General features: G+C 49.2%; 1 protein-coding gene across 1 annotated transcript in view; it reads left to right on the top strand.

Moving 5' to 3' along the window:
- ACTR6 (actin related protein 6) overlaps positions 1 to 19,734 on the top strand; it is a 274,936-nt gene that overhangs the window by 235,030 nt on the left and 20,172 nt on the right. Inside the window, exon 10 of the mRNA XM_069239039.1 lies at positions 760 to 898. Coding sequence (XP_069095140.1) covers positions 760 to 898 — 139 coding nt within the window. The remainder of the gene's footprint in view (positions 1 to 759; positions 899 to 19,734) is intronic.

Raw genomic sequence — 19,734 nt, 5'->3', positions numbered from 1 at the left:
TTTTCTCTCACCTTCTTAATGGACTCTCAATTTTGTTCCTGCCATACGTTTAGTGAATAATTCCCGATCTAATTTTTCAACAGTGCTACATGATTTATCCCTACGTGAGTAGATATATCAAATAAGAACGATTCTGACTAAAGCTTCGATTTAGATTAGTATCTTCTGTTGTAATTATTAAAATATATGACTTATAATATTTATAGCCCACATTATGTGGCCTGTCTTGGGGTGGGTCATCCGGTCACCTGAAACAAGTGTGATTTAAGAGCATTCTTAAAACGAGTCAAGATGGCCATATACCTTAGACTTTTTCACAAACAAAGTACTCCGAGAGAGGGGACCTTGAACTGAAAAGGCTCTCCCTCTTCTGCTTTTGAGTTTGCCATGAGAAATAGACAGGAGTAGATTTTCCTTTGCTCATTAAACTGTCTGACCTGTATGTAAAGATATGTTTCTACTTAACTAGGAGCAGGATTGTTTTCATATTTCAACATTCAGGAAATTCTTGGCCTGATTTAGAGTTCAGTAGACTTTTTACACAGTCACAAATGGGCCAGATATCCCGTCCTCTGTTTTAAAAGTGCCATTGGATATGATGCTCTTGTAATATTGTGGACGGTGTGACAAGGTCAAACTCTAAATCAAGCCCCCTATCTTGAAACGGTATCCAGTGAAGTTTCCTTCTCACATACTCCATTTACACTGGTTGTTTATTAACTCTGCCCTTGTATAATATATATTTTTTTCTTTTTTAAGAAATGCAGCCTCATTTCTTCAAGAATATTGTACTAACCGGTGGAAATTCTCTCCTTCCGGGCTACAAAGAGCGAGTCTATGCAGATGTCAGACGTCTAACCCCAACTGATTATGACGTTGCTGTGATACTACCAGAAAAGTAAGCTCTTACCTTTTGAATTAAACAGTGTTTTACCATTTGGTGAGTGAAATAATTGTCTTTACACAAACATCATTGTTTTTCTTATTACAAAAATTATACTGTCTCCCACAATTTGAATCATCTGGAGATCAACCTTTTGTGAAAGTGTACCCTCTCTTTTAAAGTTGTAAGAATGTTTGTGTGTTGTTTGCTGCAGGATTTATGTAGTGGTGATTGCTGTGTCTAGTATTTGCCTGTTTTCTCATTTGTCCTCTTCTGAGTCTCTTCTCTCTTGATCCTTGTTATATCACAGAACGCATACATAAGCTTCAGAATCAGATCAGCTTTATCTGGCTGAAAAACAGCCATAAAGGTATACAGATACATAAAAGAATAAAAGCCAGTCCAACTTTACCCCGTTTCAAAAAAATAAAATAGTAAGCAGATAAAATACATAATATCATCCAGTATGTTACAACGAATAATTAGAAGGAACATAACACAGATTTAATCAAAGTGCATTGCTGCACGTGGAAATAAACGTATACAATAGCAGGTCTTATCATCTGATAATTGGTGGTGCTATATCAGAGAAGATATTGGTTAGATTGATCCCGTCTAGTGATTTTTTTCAATGTAAGCCAGCCATGGAATTAAGAGGCCCCTGTCAAACACCAAGCAATCAGTAATTATATTCCTTGTGAGTGGGGCGTCTTCCATTCTCCAGATTGATAACCACAAAAGAGGGATACAGATACTCTCACTCAAATAAGTTAAGCCTAGCCCCATGGGGCAGGTAAAGTGAGGAGTCGATACAGGGACCATCAAACTTCTACAAAAAAGATTTTCTTCTCTCTGGAGAGCAATGAAGTCACCAATTCCCCAAATTTCCATCCCATGAATTCTTTTGGTACACACTGGGCGGAGTATATTTGTAACAAGGATGTAAGCGCACTGCCGACCGGCAGGGATGGTAGGTGGAGGAGTGATCCAACTGCTCTGCATAATTTAACCCCTCACTGTGAGCCCATCAACCAGTTGAACTAAAGGTGACACCCAGGTCAGAGAAAGTGCTTGTGCTGGATAGAGAGTTCAGACCAACTGTGATGGATGAAAATAGTGTGCGCCTCGGGTAGCATATCATTATAAAAGATTTAGCAAAATTAGTTGACAGGTCAAGGTTCGCCATGAATTGCACAAAAGTGATCTAGTAAACCCAGCGCTTTAAGTGTGCAGGCAGTTAGCACAGCGCCGTCAGCATAGAGTAATAAAGAAAGGGGGCACCGTTTATCATGAATACATCAGGGGTGCACATGGTAAGCTGTGAACTAAGCTTGATTATATAATAAATAACAGCTGTGCGAGCACACAGCCTTGGCAAACCCCTCATCCAATGCTGAATTTGTTTGACACTTCACCATTTTTGCCAAACCTAACCCAGGCTTTAGTGCCTGTGTGCAAGGATACGAACAAGTGCATGTGTTCAATGCATTTCCATCTCAGGGAGGAGTTGCCACAGTTTTGACCGGTTAACACAGTTGAAAGACATCAATATGTCCATAAAAGAAAGGTTTAATATGGAATGTTTTGCCACTGTGTATTTCCCAATCATTAGTTGTTGGTTGAGGCATTGTGCTACCGTTCCAGTGCTGTTGCGAAAGCCAAACTGGCAGGCATTTAAAATTATTATTATTGTTGACCGACTCCAGTATCCTGTTACTCAAGACCCTACCAGTAATTTTGGCAGCGATATCAATCAGTGAGATGGGGCGATAGAATTTAGGTTCAGAGCAGTTCCCTTTTTTTATTTAACAATTGGGGCAATAACTGAAGTGCCCAGGAGGTTGGTATGGTAGAGTGACGTAGGCTGTTATAAACGATGGTCAACAGTGGGGCCCAGAGGTTCAGATTACATTTAATTAAATCAGTGGGGACTCCATCTGGCCTTGGTGCCCCCCCCCCACACACACTCTCCTGAATAGCTGCTGTGACTTCCTGTAAGGAGACAGACATGAAAATGGGTGGTTCCCTATAGGCTGAATAGATCTTTTGAAGGATGGGCTGTCCATGCCTCACTATTTATGATGGTTAATCGATGTGCTTGCCTGGTTAAAAGATCTCATATTTGATATGGCTCTTCAAAAGATTTTAATGTCTTTAGATCAGACAGCAACTGTTAGTGAGACGAACTGCTGGGGGACGACTAGCTTCCTTCTCTTAGCTCTGACTAATTTATATTGCTTCTGCAGAGTGGCCACAAGTGCATGATCTTTAAGGGGAGGGGGGCACGTATTAAGGCTCTGCACAGAAGACGATTGGTCAAGGAGCACTCATGGTCTAACCACCATGCACTGGTTTGAAAGGGACTGTTTGATCCTGAAACAGAAGGCCACAAAAAAATTAACAATCACCCTATTATCAGTCATTAAACACCCCATAACTAGGTCCATATTCTCAGCTACTACTTTTCCTGGGATTTTGGTGGGGGGAAGGACAGACGGGTGGGTGTCAGGCCGTTTCCAATGAAGTCAGATACATTTGCTGACCCTCATTTGATTTCCTCTCCACAATAATTGATATATTATCAAATAGTCCTGGAAATCCTTGATTTGGGCCCATTAAAGAAGTAATTATCCTTGCAGGCAGGTCGATTCCTCCCCACCACTGCTCCGGTAAGTGCTGCCATTGTTTTGGGCTTGTCTGGACTTGTTTGGGCTTCTTGGCTTCCCCTCTCCCGGAAGGCCCCGCCCCCCTCCCTCCTTCTCGGAGCTCTTCCTGCTCCTGACTCCTGCTGCCCCCACCCCCGCACTCCCATTGGAGGTCTCACTCCCTCCCACCTCCCCTCTTATGCCGGCCGCAGCGTGAGGTTAGAAGCGACCTCTGACCCTGCATCCTTGCAGGCAGGTCGCTTCCTCCTCACCACTGCTCCGGTAAGTGCTGCCATTGTTTTGGGCTTGTTTGGGCTTCTTGGCTTCTCCTCTCCCGGAAGGCCCCGCCCCCTCCCTCCTCCTCGGAGCTCTTCCTGCTCCTGACTCCTGCTGCCCCCGCCCCGCACTCCCATTGGAGGTTTCCCTCCCAGCTGCCACTCCCTCCCACCTCCCCTCTTATGCCGGCCGCAGCGTGAGGTTAGAAGCGACCTCTGACCCTGCATCCTTGCAGGCAGGTCGCTTCCTCCTCACCACTGCTCCGGTAAGTGCTGCCATTGTTTTGGGCTTGTTTGGGCTTCTTGGCTTCTCCTCTCCCGGAAGGCCCCACACCCCTCCCTCCTCCTCGGAGCTCTTCCTGCTCCTGACTCCTGCTGCCCCCGCCCCTCGCACTCCGATTGGAGGTCTCCCTCCCTCCTCCCAGCTGCCACTCCCTCCCACCTCCCCTCCTATGTCGTCCGCAGTGTGAGGTTAGAAGCGACCTCTGACCCTGCATCCTTGCAGGCAGGTCGCTTTCTCCTCACCACAGCTCCGGTAAGTGCTGCCATTGTTTTGGGCTTGTCTGGGCTTGTTTGGGCTTCTTGGCTTCTCCTCTACCGGAAGGCCCCGCCTCCCTCTTTCCTCCTCGGAGCTCTTCCTGCTCCTGACTCCTGCTTCCCCTGCCCCCTACACTCCCATTGGAGGTTTCCCTCCCTCCTCTCAGCTCTCAGTCCGTCCCACCTCCCCTCTTATGCCGGCTGCAGCGCGAGGTTAGAAGCGACCTCTGACCCTGCATCCTTGCAGGCAGGTCGCTTCCTCCTCACCACTGCTCCGGTAAGTGCTGCCATTGTTTTGGGCTTGTCTGGGCTTGTCTGGGCTTGTTTGGGCTTCTTTGCTTCTCCTCTCCCGGAAGGCCCCGCACCCGTCCCTCCTCCTCGGAGCTCTTCCTGCTCCTGACTCCTGCCGCCCCGCCCCTCGCCCTCCCATTGGAGGTCTCCCTCCTCCCAGCTGCCACTCCCTCCCACCTCCCCTCTTATGCCGTCCGCAGTGCGAGGTTAGAAGCGACCTCTTACCCTGCATCCTTGCAGGCAGGTCGCTTCCTCCTCACCACTGCTCCGGTAAGTGCTGCCATTGTTTTGGGCTTGTTTGGGCTTCTTGGCTTCTCCTCTACCGGAAGGCCCCGCCTCCCTCTCTCCTCCTCGGAGCTCTTCCTGCTTCCCCCGCCCTCCCATTAGAGGTTTCCCTCCCAGCTACCACTCCATCCCACCTCCCCTCTTATGCCGGCCACAGTGCGGACGCGCGCCGCTGGCGCACCGAAGGCACACCAAAAGCAAGCCCGTCTTCGCCCGTCCGCGCCAAGACCACGCCCAGCGCCAGACCCCCTGGCCAACACGCCTCCCGCACCACCAAACACCTTCACACTGCCAATGAACTCCATGCCCTTAATCCAGGACGCTCCTCCATCTGCTTCCAGTCCACACCGACGCGCACCAAAGGACCCATCTCCTGCAAAGCCTGCAATTTCACCTGCAACCTAACTAAACTCCAAATCAAAACAGACAACTGCCTAAGATGCATCCTACTTAACACCCGCTCCGTCCGCAAACATGCAATTGAACTCTGGGACCTCCTGACCACATACTCGCCTGACGTCGCATTCCTCACCGAAACCTGGATGAATTCGGCCTCAGAACCAGATGTAGCCATAGCCATACTAGAAAACTACAAGATCACCAGAAGAGACCGAATCAACAGACCAGGAGGAGGAATCGCCATAGTCCACAAAAACACCATAAGAGTCTCCACCAACTCCCACGACACCATCAACTCCGCCGAGCACCTCCACTTCAAAATCCACATCAACGCCAACAACACACTCAAAGGAACACTGGTCTACAGACCCCCTGGACCCAGACCGCAGTTCTGTGACGCCGACGCCATCATCTCCCAAGCCCTCGACTCAACAGACTACATCCTCCTTGGTGACCTAAACTTCCACCTAGAAAATAACAACGAAATCAACACCACCAACCTAATCGACAACCTCGCCAACTTTGGCCTCAAGCAACTCGTCACTACACCCACCCACTCCGCAGGCCACACACTCGACCCCATCTTCTCAGCCAGCAACCACGTCTCTTTCAGCCACACCACCGAACTCAGTTGGACAGACCACTGCTGCATCCACTTCTCCTACCAAAAACCAGTCATTCACCACCACCGCACACAACCCCCCCCCCCGACGCAACTGGAGCAAAATATCAACGGATCAACTGATCTCCACTCTCGCCTGGGCCCCACCCCCTGGGACCCGGACCCCAACATAGCCAACACCAACCTGCATCGCTGGATAGAAGATTGCGCCAACACCCTCGCACCGCTCCAAAAAAAAAAAAACACCTCCCACAGAATCAAGGCCAGCTGGTTCACCCCAGAACTACAGGAATCCAAACGGCTATGTCGCAGAATGGAAAAAACCTGGCACCTTGACCCTACCAACTCCAACCACAGCGATTTTAAGGATGCCCTACGCAAACATCACCAACTGATCCGCACCACTAAAAGGACCCACTTCAAAAACCGCATCGACGCCAACGCTCACAACAGTAAAGAGCTCTTCGGCATTGTCAATGAGCTCTCCGCCCCCAGGACCTGCTCCAACGAACCCCCGCCATCACAGGAGTTCTGCAACTCACTGGCAACCCACTTCCGTCGATAGATAGGAGAAATCCACAATAGCTTCAAACCCCAGACCCACCAGCTGACTACAAACACCCAAGAACCCACCGCTCCAAGCAACACCCACCTCCTCAACACCTGGACCCCCGTCAACATAGAGGACACCGCCTTCACCATGGCCTCCATCCACTCTGTATCACCATCGGACCCCTGCCCACACCATATCTTCAATAAGGCAAACATCATCATCATCGCCCCCCACCTCTGCAAAACCATCAACAGCTCCTTCGAGTCAGCCACCTTCCCAGAAAGATGGAAGCATGCAGAAATCAGCGCCCTGCTAAAGAAACCAAAGGCAGACCCAGACGACCCCCAAGAACTACCGGCCGATCTCCCTCCTCCCTTTCCCAGCCAAGGTCATCGAAAAAATTGTAAACAGCCAACTATCCCGGTTCCTGGAAGACTGCAAGGCACTCAACACCTCCCAATCCGGATTCCGCAGAAACCACAGCACTGAGACTGCACTCATTGCTGCCACAGATGACATTAGGACCATGCTCGATGAAGGAGAAACAGCAGCACTCATCCTCCTGGACCTCTCCGCAGCTTTCGACATGGTATGTCATCACACTCTCCGCACACGCCTCCACAACGCTGGAATCTGCGACAAGGCACTCGATTGGATCTCGTCATTTCTCTCAGGCAGAACCCAGAGAGTCCGCCTCCCACCGTTCCTGTCAGAAGCCTCCAGAATCATCTGTGGCGTTCCCCAAGGATCTTCGCTCAGCCCCACGCTCTTCAACGTTTACATGGCCCCCCTCGCCAACATCGCACAAACCCACCACATCAACATAGTTTCCTACGCAGACGACACTCAGCTCATCCTCTCCCTCACGAAAGACCCTACAACTGCAAAGAACAACCTCCACAACGGACTTCACGCCATCGCCAGCTGGATGGAATCAAGCCACCTCAAGTTAAACACAGACAAGACAGAAATCTTCATCTTTGGCACCAACCCCTCAACTTGGAATGACTCCTGGTGGCCCACCTCCCTAGGAACCTCGCCCTCACCCCCCACCCAGGCACGCAACCTAGGCTTCATCTTGGACTCCACACTCAGCAAGACTCAGCAGGTCAATGCCATCTCCTCTTCCTGCTACAACACTCTCCGCATGCTCCGCAAAATCTTCAAGTGGATTCCTGTCGAAACCAGGAAAACTGTCACCCACGCCCTGGTCAGCAGCCAATTGGACTACGGAAACGCCCTATATGCAGGAATAACAACCAAACTCCTAACAAAACTGCAAAGAATCCAGAACGCATCCGCCTGCTTCATTCTGGACCTCCCACGCCGTGACCACATTCTCCCCCCCCCCCCCCCCCCCCTCAGAGACCTTCACTGGCTACCAGTATCAAAGAGGATCACCTTCAAACTCTTCATCCACGCACACAAGGCCCTCCACAACACAGGCGCCCAGCCTACCTCAACGACAGACTCACCTTCCACACCCCCACCCGCAATCTTCGCTCTGCCAGCCTCGCCCTCGCCTCCATCCGCCGCACCACCGCTGGAGGAAGATCCTTCTCTCACCTAGCCTGAGGTATAAAATCAAAGCACCATTAAAAGAATTGCTTGAAAATCCTTCCCTGGGGTTATCAAAGCCTCTGCATGACCACCAAGTAAAAAAAGAATTGATCCAGCTGGTTAATCCTCCTAAGACTTGGTCTGAACAAGACGGGACGGCATGTAGGCTAAACCACAAAAAAGTCTTCAAAGGCTATAGGGTTGGTGTTCCAGGTTTCCTGCATTAACAAGATATTTTATGATTTTATAAATGATTGCCAATCCGGGAGTGCTATCTTAGAGCGAAGACCTGCGATGTTCCAACTTATCATTCTTATCAGGGATTTTTAGCATTCAAGGCCAGTAGAGGTGGGTCCATAACAGAATGCTCTGGCATATATATAGGTTCAGTTGGCAGAGTGTTTTCAAGGCATGAAGACTTTGGGGTTATAACTACACAATCAGGCTTGGTTGGGACTATGGGTGCTACTGATGCAACATGTGCCGAGTTAAGGGGTGTTGGGGTTACAATATGATTTCTAAGTGCAACCCCGTGTGCAGTTATCAGAGCGACCTTCTCAGTCAGCCTCGGCACTTCCTGACAATCTGCTGCATTGCAGTCTGATAGAACTGCATACCTGTTATTACATATGAAGCCGAGGGATGGCTGAGGGTGGCAGTCATATAGTGATGGGCATAGTACTGGGTTGGGTGGCTTTTAGAAGTAGCCCAGGGATAATGTAACAATGTTGGTTCCAGTTGATGTCTCTATTGTGCATGCGCCCAGATGCCTAATGTTAACAACCATGCAGTCCACAGCTATATTTTTACAGAGGAATCAATCCAGCGTACCCTCCATATCATTAGGATCTCATGTCCTTCTACAGTATTAAAATTCCTGTGCACACCAAGCCAATGGATGTCCTCATAACGCGCCTGTTCCCAAGTCTCAGTCTGATTATGTTTTAGGGGTGGCACACCTGCTATTATCAAAACACAAGGGCAGGCCTTTGGGGGTATATTTAGGATCGCTGGTGTTATCTGTGCCCCTGACTTCCCCATTTAGGGTAACCACATGATTCAGACTACCTGCTTTTGTTGGGGAGGGGTTATTGCCTACAACCACTGCGCCACGTTTTGTAATAGCGGGGTCCAGAGTGCGACTTTTCTGGTCGATCTGTGAAGCGGGCATAGGAGTACCTGTGTTCTGACAAATTACCGGGTCCTGGATGAGATTTTCTGCTATGCGCACCTCAGACCTGTTACAAGGAGCACGTTCAGCTGGGGGTCCTCAGTACAGTTGGGTGTGATGTGGGGCTAGAGCAAGGTCGCTAGTGTACTTCTATTGTAGCTAGGCGCTCCTTTATTGGGCTTAGCTGTTTTTCCAGAATCACTGAAATTTTATTGTAAATCTCTGCAACATTAATGTTTCCTATGAGCGTTGGACTTGGCCTTTGATTTGACTGAAATTTCACCTGGGGTGCATGGTTGCTTGCCTTTTTAAAGTTTGACAACTTGTTCAGGGGACAAGTTAAGGCTGTTAGTCCTCAAGGGGGCTGGGCAGGTGTCGGAATTTATTTTCTCAGTTACGGCACCATATATCATGGTTATTCCGCAGGGGGTCATTGTTTTCCCTCCATCCCTTGCAGCGACCTCTGTTGTGCTGCAAGTTTGGGCTATGGGCGTACGGATGCCATTGACTGATCCTCCAAGGTTACTCCAATGCCCTAAAGATAGTCTGCATTCAGTTAGGGCTACTTAACTAGTTGCAGCCCCTATTGCTCTCTGTAACATAGTGTCAACACTGTGGGTTTGTGTGGTGGCACAGAGCATCTACCCACCTTATGCTTGCCCATACTGGAGTAGATTTTGAAGGATGCACTCTCATGCATGTTCAAAGGTAAAAACTCACATCAGAGGGGTAGCCCATCCTCCTTCTGCCGTGGATGGGTCCAGCCGAGCCAGCTCATGGCCCGCTCTTTGTCAGGGTAGTCCCTGAAGAAAAGTGTTCCATGCTGCAGGTCCTTGCTGTGCGCTTCATATCTCTGTGACCTCAGATAGACTGGCTTGCAGGTGCAACAGTGAAGAAAGGGCTGCCTCCTAGGCCCCTGTGGCAGCTGGGACAAGTAGTCCCTGAAGAAAAATGTAAGCTTAAATGTGAATGTTCTGTTACCTTCCTGGCAGTGGCAAACAGAGCGCTGCTAATGACATGCTGGTCTCCCTGGCTCTGGGTGGGTCACTAATAAACATCCTGGAGGAATCCTAAGGCCTCCGTTGAATACTACTCCAACCAGCTGCATGGTAGTATGAATATCAGTAAACATCAGTATAGTGGCGGGGAAATCGTAATTTTAGCCATTTCAGTAGCACATATGCCACTGAAATAGACTTATGGTGCTGAGTTAATATATCCTAAACCTTATTAGGGTATGAGTGTTTCTAGATAAAGGTACAGTCAAAGAGAGAAAGACTGCGAAGGGCAAAGAACCCTTCTCGAGTAAGGCTAAGTCTTGGCAAATCTACTGTATAATACATTTTCATTATTTTAAGAAGGACAATAGTTAAGAAAAAGAAGTGTGGGCCAAAACCTGTTAGGCCTCAAAATATACTAATTGGCGGTCCAGCTAAATGATAGGCAATTCTATTGAAAAATGTGAAGCAGATCGATATCTTCCACAAGTTTCTAACAAGTCAACATAATGTGCAGCTTACTGAAAGGGTTGCACTAAGCGTTAATCCACTCGAAAAAGAAGGGGATCAAAGCTATAGGGGGTAAAAGGGAGCAGGGGAGTGGAAGAAGTTCATGTGGTCAGCGTTCGAAAAAGAGAGGAATATTCATGACCGCTTGCAAGGAATTACATTTTGGGGTGGTCAGGGCATTCACTGTTGTGGCTGTGAAGTTGTCACACGTACACCCACACTGACTGTGATGTTGCAGGATTTCCTTGTGATAAGTAACCAAAGCCCACCAAGTGTGGAGTGATACATTGTTAGATTTCCATTCCAATGAAACTATTTTGATTTTGACAAAGAGTGGGAGATCCAATATGGCCAAATCCATATTCGAATGTTCTGGTGGGAAGTTGGGTATGTGAGGGCCTAACAAAATAAAGGTGAAGTCTAGAATTATATTCATTTAAAAAACTGTATTGACATGCTTAACTATGGATTCTCGGTGGAGGCGTGGCCAAGATAGCGGTACAGTCGGACGCTCTATGAAGAGCTCCGGCACAGGCCCCAGAATGAATCATGCTGAAATCCTGCAAATAGATGGCACATGTAGCTGTGCCCCCTGATGTGATCCTACGCAATGCATACCAGAAGTGAGAACGGCGAAGGATTGCCCGGATCTCCCGAGCATGCTGCACTAGGTCGCAGCTGCATTAACGACCTGCGACGAAGCACGGCCGGCGGGGCCTGTGCTGGGGGCTCAGGCGGTGATCCACTGTGGCGTGATACAAACTGGAGGCGATCGCTTTACCCGCTCCTGCCCTGCTGCGGACCCGGTCCTTGCGGGAGCTGAACTGGCTGCCGTCCTGACCTGGTGGTGAGGAAGGGCGAGACAGCTTGAGGACTGTGTGGAGCCGGCGGAGCCCCCGCTGGCGCTCCCTCGATCTCGGCCTTTTATCCTGCTGCAGTGACGCTGGTGCCAGGAAGAGGAGACTGATACGGGCATTTTGGGCCTCTCTCCCCTCCCCCACTCCCAGGACCATCTTACGGCCCCTCTTGGCCCCCCAACACTGGGGGCCTGCGGGTGCAGAGGTCACAGCGCACCGTATTGAATGTGAATGTGGGCCGTGGTGGTGAGTTGAGATTAGACAGCCATTAGGGGAGGGCCCACTGTGCCATTGCTCCTTCCTGGGCCCACCTTGGACATAGGACCACTGGAGAGTAACCACCCAGCATGGGGCCCAGGGATCACAGGGGCATACTAAGAATGGGGAAATGACAAGCCCGCAACCTGGGTGACAAGTGATCTACACCCTCACACCACCCCACCTACCCAAACCGCCTCCCGGCACCCTGGGAGACTACACACAAGTGGATGCCCTATGGTACCTACTGGAATGCTGACGAGACAGCTGCCCCGATGTTCATAGCCCCCCGTGTGACGGCTGGGATGAGGGGCCCTGATATGGAGGCTACAGTTGCAGAGGCTTGGAATCGTGTGTGTAACTTTGCCCGGCAGCCAGACCGGGGTGACCTGAGGGGCGTCCCAGGGCGACGTGGATACAGGGGACTGTCTGGCTTTGTCTCCAGCTACTGGATCCAGTGGTGAGACATGTACCATTCCTGATTACAGCTCCTCCTCATGGAATGGAAAAACTTCAAACTGGTTTGACCCAGATTCCACAGATCCCATGGGCCATCTTGCTGGGATCCCAGGGAGTGATCCTCAACTACTCTCCCAAGACAAAGGTCTGAGGCCGCCTTGTCAGTTAATTCCTACCCATGGAAGAGGAGAGGCGGGCTGGTACATGTAACATCTGCCTTGGACCGGCTGGGCCCCTCATCTGGCACCATACATACCTGGCCGCTATGACGAAGGACAAGGAGCAGCAGAAATCTTAATCAGTAATGTGCACCCTCACACCTTCCTCGGGCTCAGATGGAGACGCCACAGCAGCTGCGAAGAAAAGTAAGGAGTTCCTGCGACATGTACCACGGGCAAACGACGCGACAAGATCTGAAGAAGGGGAGGACCTGGACTCACAACACCCACTAGTGTCAGCCATAGCCCAGAAGGAGGAGGGGGCACTGGGCATGCCATCGCCTACAGACAATGCTGAGCCTTCTGAGGGACTGGCCTCTGGCCATCTAGTAATGCTTTCTGGGGCACTGCACTAACCACATGCTCCCCTAGCAACAGCAGCTGCTGCTTAACCCATAGACTCTGTATTTGTACTACTGATAATACACATTGAGAGACTGCCAGTTGATGTATCGGTTTATAAAGTTGCAATAGGCATATAGCGAGGTAATGAATGAATGGGAGGGGTGGGAGTACATAACTCTCCAACCTCTCTGCGGAACAGTTTGATGGTTGAGGATCATAGCATCCACAAGGAATTGTGGGGGGTAGGGTGGGGGAACCTGGGAGTTTGTGTTAATGGTTATGACGATCTATAAGGAGAAGCCTGCCTTGTATCGTGTACGTCTGGTATATATTCCCAGTGGGTGAGAACAACAGATACACCTTGCTGTCCTGGATTGTTAATGGTCTAGGCAACAAAATCAAGAGAGGGTTGATAATGATATACATTAAAAGGCGTGGGCCAGAAATGGTATTCCTCCAGGAGACCCATCTCATGGGCCCCTACTGCCACTTCCTCATTAGACAAGCTTACTCCGTCATAGCACATGCAGGATTTACTACGTGGTCTAAAGGGGTGGCGCTCCTGCTTAGGAAGTCCCCACTATTTCGGACTATAAAAACCTGGATCGACCCTCTCATGCACATTCGTAGAGATACAAGGACACTGGGGCAGACAAGAGATGGCACTAGTGAGCGTTTACATCCCACCCCGACTTCAGCAACAGATGGAGGCCAAGGTTGCAGTGGCCCTGCAGGAGTCAAATACACCTCTCCACCTAATAGGGGGGGGGGGACTTCAACGATGTTATCTGCCTCGAGCAAGACAGGTCACAGCTTACAACACCTTTCACAAGGGGGACCCCTCTGACCAATATAGTACTTTCCCTGGGCTTGACTGACCTCTGGCGACACCATCATCCGGGGAACAAGATGTTCTCCTACTTCTCCGGGGCCCATAGAGTTTTCTCTAGATTAGATTATGTCCTAGCACCAGCAGGCGAGGGAGCTGTGGTGGAAGATGCAGAATACGTATCGAGAGGGTTGTCAGACCACTCCCCCCTGTGGCTCGCGATTGGGTCTCGCCCATCTAAAGATCAGGGTTGATGAATGCATGGGAATTAAAAGATGCAGAAACAACCTGAGCAGTGAGAGTAGAGACCAAGTTAAATTTCACAGAAAACAAAGACTCAGTGGCCTCTGCAATTACACTTTGGGAAGCATACAAACCAGTTTTTCAGACAGGGCCTAAAACATTATAGCTCAGAAACGTAGACAGGAGAGGGAAGGCCTAGAGTCAATAAAGAAACAATTACTCGACTTAGACCGAAATCCAAGGACCATGATAGACTCTTATGCCCAGCACAATCCTGCAAAAAGAATACAGCACACTCAAAACTATGAGGCAAAGACCATAGACCTGGCCCTTACACATCGCTTATACAAAGCAGGGGACAGAGCAGGCAAACTTCTTGCTTGGTTGGGGCGCCATGAGAGGGAGGTGCAGTGGGTACACTTCATAGTGGGGGACTACAATACCGACTTGTAGATCGCCAACGTATTTGTGAAATACTACGAGCACCTCTACAGCACACAAATCTACATATCTGCTTGAGAGGAGTCAATTTACGCACAAATCTCACCTGGACTACTTACATGGGGGTAAAGGCACACAACCACTCCTGGTACCCACACAGCTACAATAGACGTTTGGAAAAAAGCTAGGTGCACGATAGAGTGGCACGCAACACTTATGAAAGAAAACCCGTTGTGGGAGGAAACCTACTTGAAAGAACTGGGGATGTTTCGGGGTTTTCAGGTATGGGACACAATAGTTATCTCCAAATTGGACCTTCTCATAAGCGATGGCCTGCTGAAGACCTTTTCCACCCTACGAGAGGAATACCACCTCTCCCAGACACAGCTGTACCACTACACTACATTCGACTAGCACATCATGCTTGGTAACCTGAAAACCTAGACATATCAGACCTCCCAGAATTTGTCCCGCTGGAGTGAAGGCTCCTCACGGGTGAACTGGAAGGAGAAATCCATTTCATGGACGTACAGAACCTTGAACAATAATATGCCAGACACACTGACGTGACTGAGGATCCGATGGGAGGGAGACTTCGGGGCATTTGACAACACCGATTGGGAGGCAGCCCTCATGCACCCACGCACAGTGGCCATAGATGTCCAGTTAAGACTAATTCAGTTTAAAATCCTGCATAGAACCTAATATGACAGGGTAAGGCTCCGTATGATGGGGGAGTGCCCAACCCCTATCTGCCTACGTTGTGAGACCGAAAGGGGCATGTCCATGCACACTCTGTGGACATGCCCGAATATACAGAAGTACTGGTCAAGTATTATGGGTGAACTGTGAGAAGTGCTCGATATGCAAATACCGACGGATCCTCGTTACACGCTGCTAGGCATACCCAAAGACAGATCCGCCACGCTCCAAACTTCTTTTCTGCAACCTATGCCTAGTGGTGGCTAAGAGAGACGTGGCCAAACACTGGTGGGGTCCCCTTAGACCCCCACAATGACGGATTGGGGGTGGGAGATGGATATTTACATGATGGTTGAGAAGGTGACTTACCTGGCCTGTGGCTGCCCATGGAAATTCAACAAAGTTTGGGGTCCATGCAGGACCTACCATGAGTTATAGGACACGCAGCCCCGTCATAAATTAGAGTATTTCACTCGAATGTTGATGCACAGACCATCCACGTTGAAAACAGCAATTACACTGAAAGCTCGTCCCTTAACCCAATGGATAATGTATACACTGTATCAGTAGATCTGGTATCTGTCCTTTTGTATCATGTCAATGTTTTCACTGTCTGCTGAACTGATGGGACTTATTGTACATAAAATGCTAATAAAAATAGTTAAAAAATAAATAAAAACACTATGGATTCCCGGTATGAGGTTAGCCATTTACGGGTGAAGGGATGCTATCAGGGTCTCCGTGGGCCTCCTTGCAAGATCAGCAAGTGTTAGAATCTAACAATTGGCCAGGGTGCAATACAAGAAATGAGAAGCAGAGAATTTTGAATGGGACAGTGAAGGTATGAGTTTATTTTTAGGCGGATTAGAGGAGATTTTGGGCTAGACCTCATCTGGAAGGGGAGGAATACTTGTATGCTGAAAATATTTAGACCACACCTTCTGAATGGGCAAGGTGGATTTGGGTTGCGGACTGTGCAAAGATTATATATTTTAGACGCCACATGTCCTCCTTAGCAAGATAGGCGAAGGAAGTGGATCAAAGTTGGGGTTGAAGTAGTCAGAGTTTGGATAGTTTTGATTTAATCTTTAAGAAGTCATAGAAATCCATAGTAGGAAGGGAGTTTTTTCCTCCAGATATGCAAAGGTTAGGAGTCTGCGAAAAGATCAGAGAACAAGCTGATGCTTATGGCTGGCTACGGAGCCTGTTATGGTAGAATTCACAGTTTCTGTTTTTTTCTTATTTCATAGGGAGATATGCTAAGATAATGTATTTTGAGCGGAGGAAAGTAGGATGACACATCGTTAGTGTCGAAATCAGCAAAAAAAGGGATGGTAAGGTGGCATTCTATGGTTAGCCACGGACAGCAACTAGAAGGGTCAACATCAAGCCAACGAGAGCAATTGGTGGCCAACAACACAGTCTAATAATCATCCCAACTCGGTAGAGTACACCCCCCCCCTCTTTTCAGGAAGTCTTACGTTTTTTGAGGCCAAGTCTAGCCTTCTTTTTAGACCAGAGACAGTGTGGAGAAGCCCTTTCACTTAAATCACGAACAAGTAAATAACATCTTAATTGAGAAAAATGTGAAACAGAGAAGTAATATGTTCCACAAGTAATCATGATTTTCAAGGTCTCTAATTCTCTCCCCCCCCTCTCCCTCCTCCCCCAATGATATATGTTTAGGTTACCACAAGATGAGTAGGTCTGTAATTTTGTTCACAGTTTTTTGTTCATTGTATAAAACCAACTTTGACAGGTCGCTAGAGAACCAGATACCAAAGTATTTGATGAACTTGGAGTGCCATTGAAGGCCAGACGACGCTTGGCAAGAAAGATGTCAATGGATTTTGAGTTAACACTGGAGGGACTAGAAGGAAGGTAGAAGAGAGTGATAGTAAAATAGGGCACAGAACAAACAAATAACTCTGTGCAGATCCTGAGACACAAGGTGAGAAACAAAGGAGCTGTGGCAATATCCAGACAGGAGGGTGAACTTGCTGATGTAAAGGAATAAGTAATCAGCAAGCAACCAGGACACATTTGAGCCACTCAACACCTTATCAGTATATAAGCAGAGCTAGAGCTACAATCTTGGGTACGAAACATCCTACATCTTGGCCTGCCAAAGGTCTAGGTAAAAACAAAAGCAAACAGACCCTCAGTAGGTAAAATTGCAAAATAGTGGTGGCACGCTACAAACATAATATAATGACTGTATTTCTAGCAGGGAAAGTGTTTGTTTAATTATATTCAGGCATAACAACTTTATTCTTAGTCAAAAAGACAATCTACAAGAGGGCTCAGACTGGATTTTAGGCAGAAACCAAAGTTGAAAGCACCGGAACAGACAAAATTACAAACACAGCTGTAAATTATTGTAGGAAAGTGCCCTTTTGGCATTGGTACCCCTCCACTTTTTGCCTGTTATTGATGCTGACTTGACTGAGAGTGTGCTGGGATCCTGCCAACCACGCCCCAGCACCTGTGTTCTTTTCCTGAAACTGTTCCATGGTTCCCACAGTTGGCACACCCCTGGCACGCAGTTACGTCGCTTGTAAAAGGTACCCATGGTACCAAGGGCTCTGTGACCAGGGAGAGTCCCTAAGGGCTGCAGCATGTATTGTGCCGCCCTAAGGAACCCCTCACCAAGCATGTGCACACTGCCATTGCAGCTTGTGTGTGCTGGTGGGGAGAAAAGGGTAAAGTCAACATGGCATCCCTCTCAGGGTGCCATGCTCACAAACCACTGCCTGTGGTATAGGTAAGTCACCCCTCCAGCAGGCCCTATAGCCCTAAGGCAGGGTGCACTACACCACAGGTGAGGGCATAGCTGCATGAGCAATATGCCCCTACAGTGTCTAAGTCCATTCTCAGACATTGTAAGTGCAGTGTAGCCATATTGAGTATATTGTCTGGGAGTTTGTCATTACGAACTCCACAGCCCCATAATGGCTTCACTAAATACTGGGAAGTTTGGTATCGAACTTCTCAGCACGGTAAACCCACAGTGATGCAAGTGTGGGATTTATTGAAAAATGCACACAGAGGGCACCTTAGAGATGCCCCCTGTGTTTTAGCCCAACTGCTAGTGTAGGACTGACTGGTCTGTGCCAGCCTGCCAATTTCAGACCAGTTTCTGACCACATGGGGTGAGTGCCTTTGTGCACTCTGTGGTCTCAAGCAAAGCCTGTCCTGAGTGGAGGTGCTTTATACCTCCCCCGGCAGGAACTGTAACACCTGGCGGTGAGCCTCAAAGGCTGAAGCCTTGGATTAGTGTGTCAGGGCACTCGAGCTAGTGGAGATGCCCGCCCCCCGGACAAGGCCCCACTTTTGGCGGCAAGTCCTGCGGGAAAATTTGGATAAGCAGGAAGGAGTGACCACCTCAGCCAGAACCACCCCTAAGTTGTCCAGAGCTGATATGACCCCCTCCCTGCATAATCCTCCATCTTGCTCTGGAGGATATGGACCAATAGGGACAGGAATGTGTCCCCCTCCCCAAAGGGAGTGGGCACAAGGAGGGTGTAGCCTCCCTTAGGGACATTAGCCATTGGCTACTGTCCCCTGACCCTAACACACCCCTAAAGCTAGGATTTAAGGGCCTCCCTGAACCCCGCTCACCAGATTCCTAATGACCTCACAAGAAGAAGGACTGCTGAGCTGACAACCCCGCAGAGAAGAGGAGACAACAACAATTAACTCTGTTTCAGCCCTACCGGCTCGTCTCCTGCTTCAAAAAGCTGCAAAAGAAAAGTGCTGCGTTCTGCAGGTTCAGTGACCTCTGGGGACTACCTGCATCACAGAGGACCAAGAAACTCCCATGGACAGCAGACCTGTCCAACAAGAAAGAAGGAGAAACTGCTTTTAAAGGACTCCCACCTCACTCCAGAAGTGTGAGTCCTAAACCGCTCTGCACCCGACGCCCACTGCCCTTGTCCAGGTGGGCCAACTAGCCAGAGAGGATCCCCAGGCGACTCTGACTGAGTACCCACCCTGGGCTGACCTCTCCATCCCTCCTCAACGACGCCTGTAGAGGGAATCCCGAGGACCCCCTTGACCGCGGCTGCCCGGGACGAAGATATCCGACACCTGGAGAAGCGCTGCACCCGCAGCTCCCAGACTCAAGAGAAACCGACCACTGGTGCAGCTATGACCAGCAGGCAGCCCTCCTCCCTATCCAGTCGGTGGCTTGCCCGAGAAGCCGCCCCTGTGCCTTGCCTGCAGCACCTAAGTGATCCCCGGGTAGCCCCCATAGAGTTCCATTGGAAACCAGACACCCTGTTTGCACTCTGCACCCGTCCTCCCCTGTGCCTCTAAAGGTGTGGTGCCTACTTAGGGCCCCTCCAGTGATCCTCTAAACCCCCTGGTCTGCCCTCTGACAACGCGGGTACTTACCTGCAAGCAGACAACCAGAGTACCCCTGTCTCCGTAGAGGCCCACGTTATTTTAGCTCTTGTTTGACCTCTGCAGCGGACCGGCCCTGTGTTGCTGGTGCTGGGTGCTTGGGGTTATCTTGAACCCCCAACGGTGGGCTACTTATGCCTCGGAGACTAAACCTGTAAGTTTGTTACATACCTCAGAAACTGTGCTTTACTTACCTCCCACAGGAACGATTGAAAATTGCAATGTCCACTTTTAAAATAGCTATTTGCC

The sequence above is a fragment of the Pleurodeles waltl genome, chromosome 6, assembly GCF_031143425.1.
Source record: "Pleurodeles waltl isolate 20211129_DDA chromosome 6, aPleWal1.hap1.20221129, whole genome shotgun sequence".
Classification (NCBI taxonomy): Eukaryota; Metazoa; Chordata; class Amphibia; order Caudata; family Salamandridae; genus Pleurodeles; species Pleurodeles waltl.
This window is presented reverse-complemented; position numbering and strand designations above follow the sequence as displayed.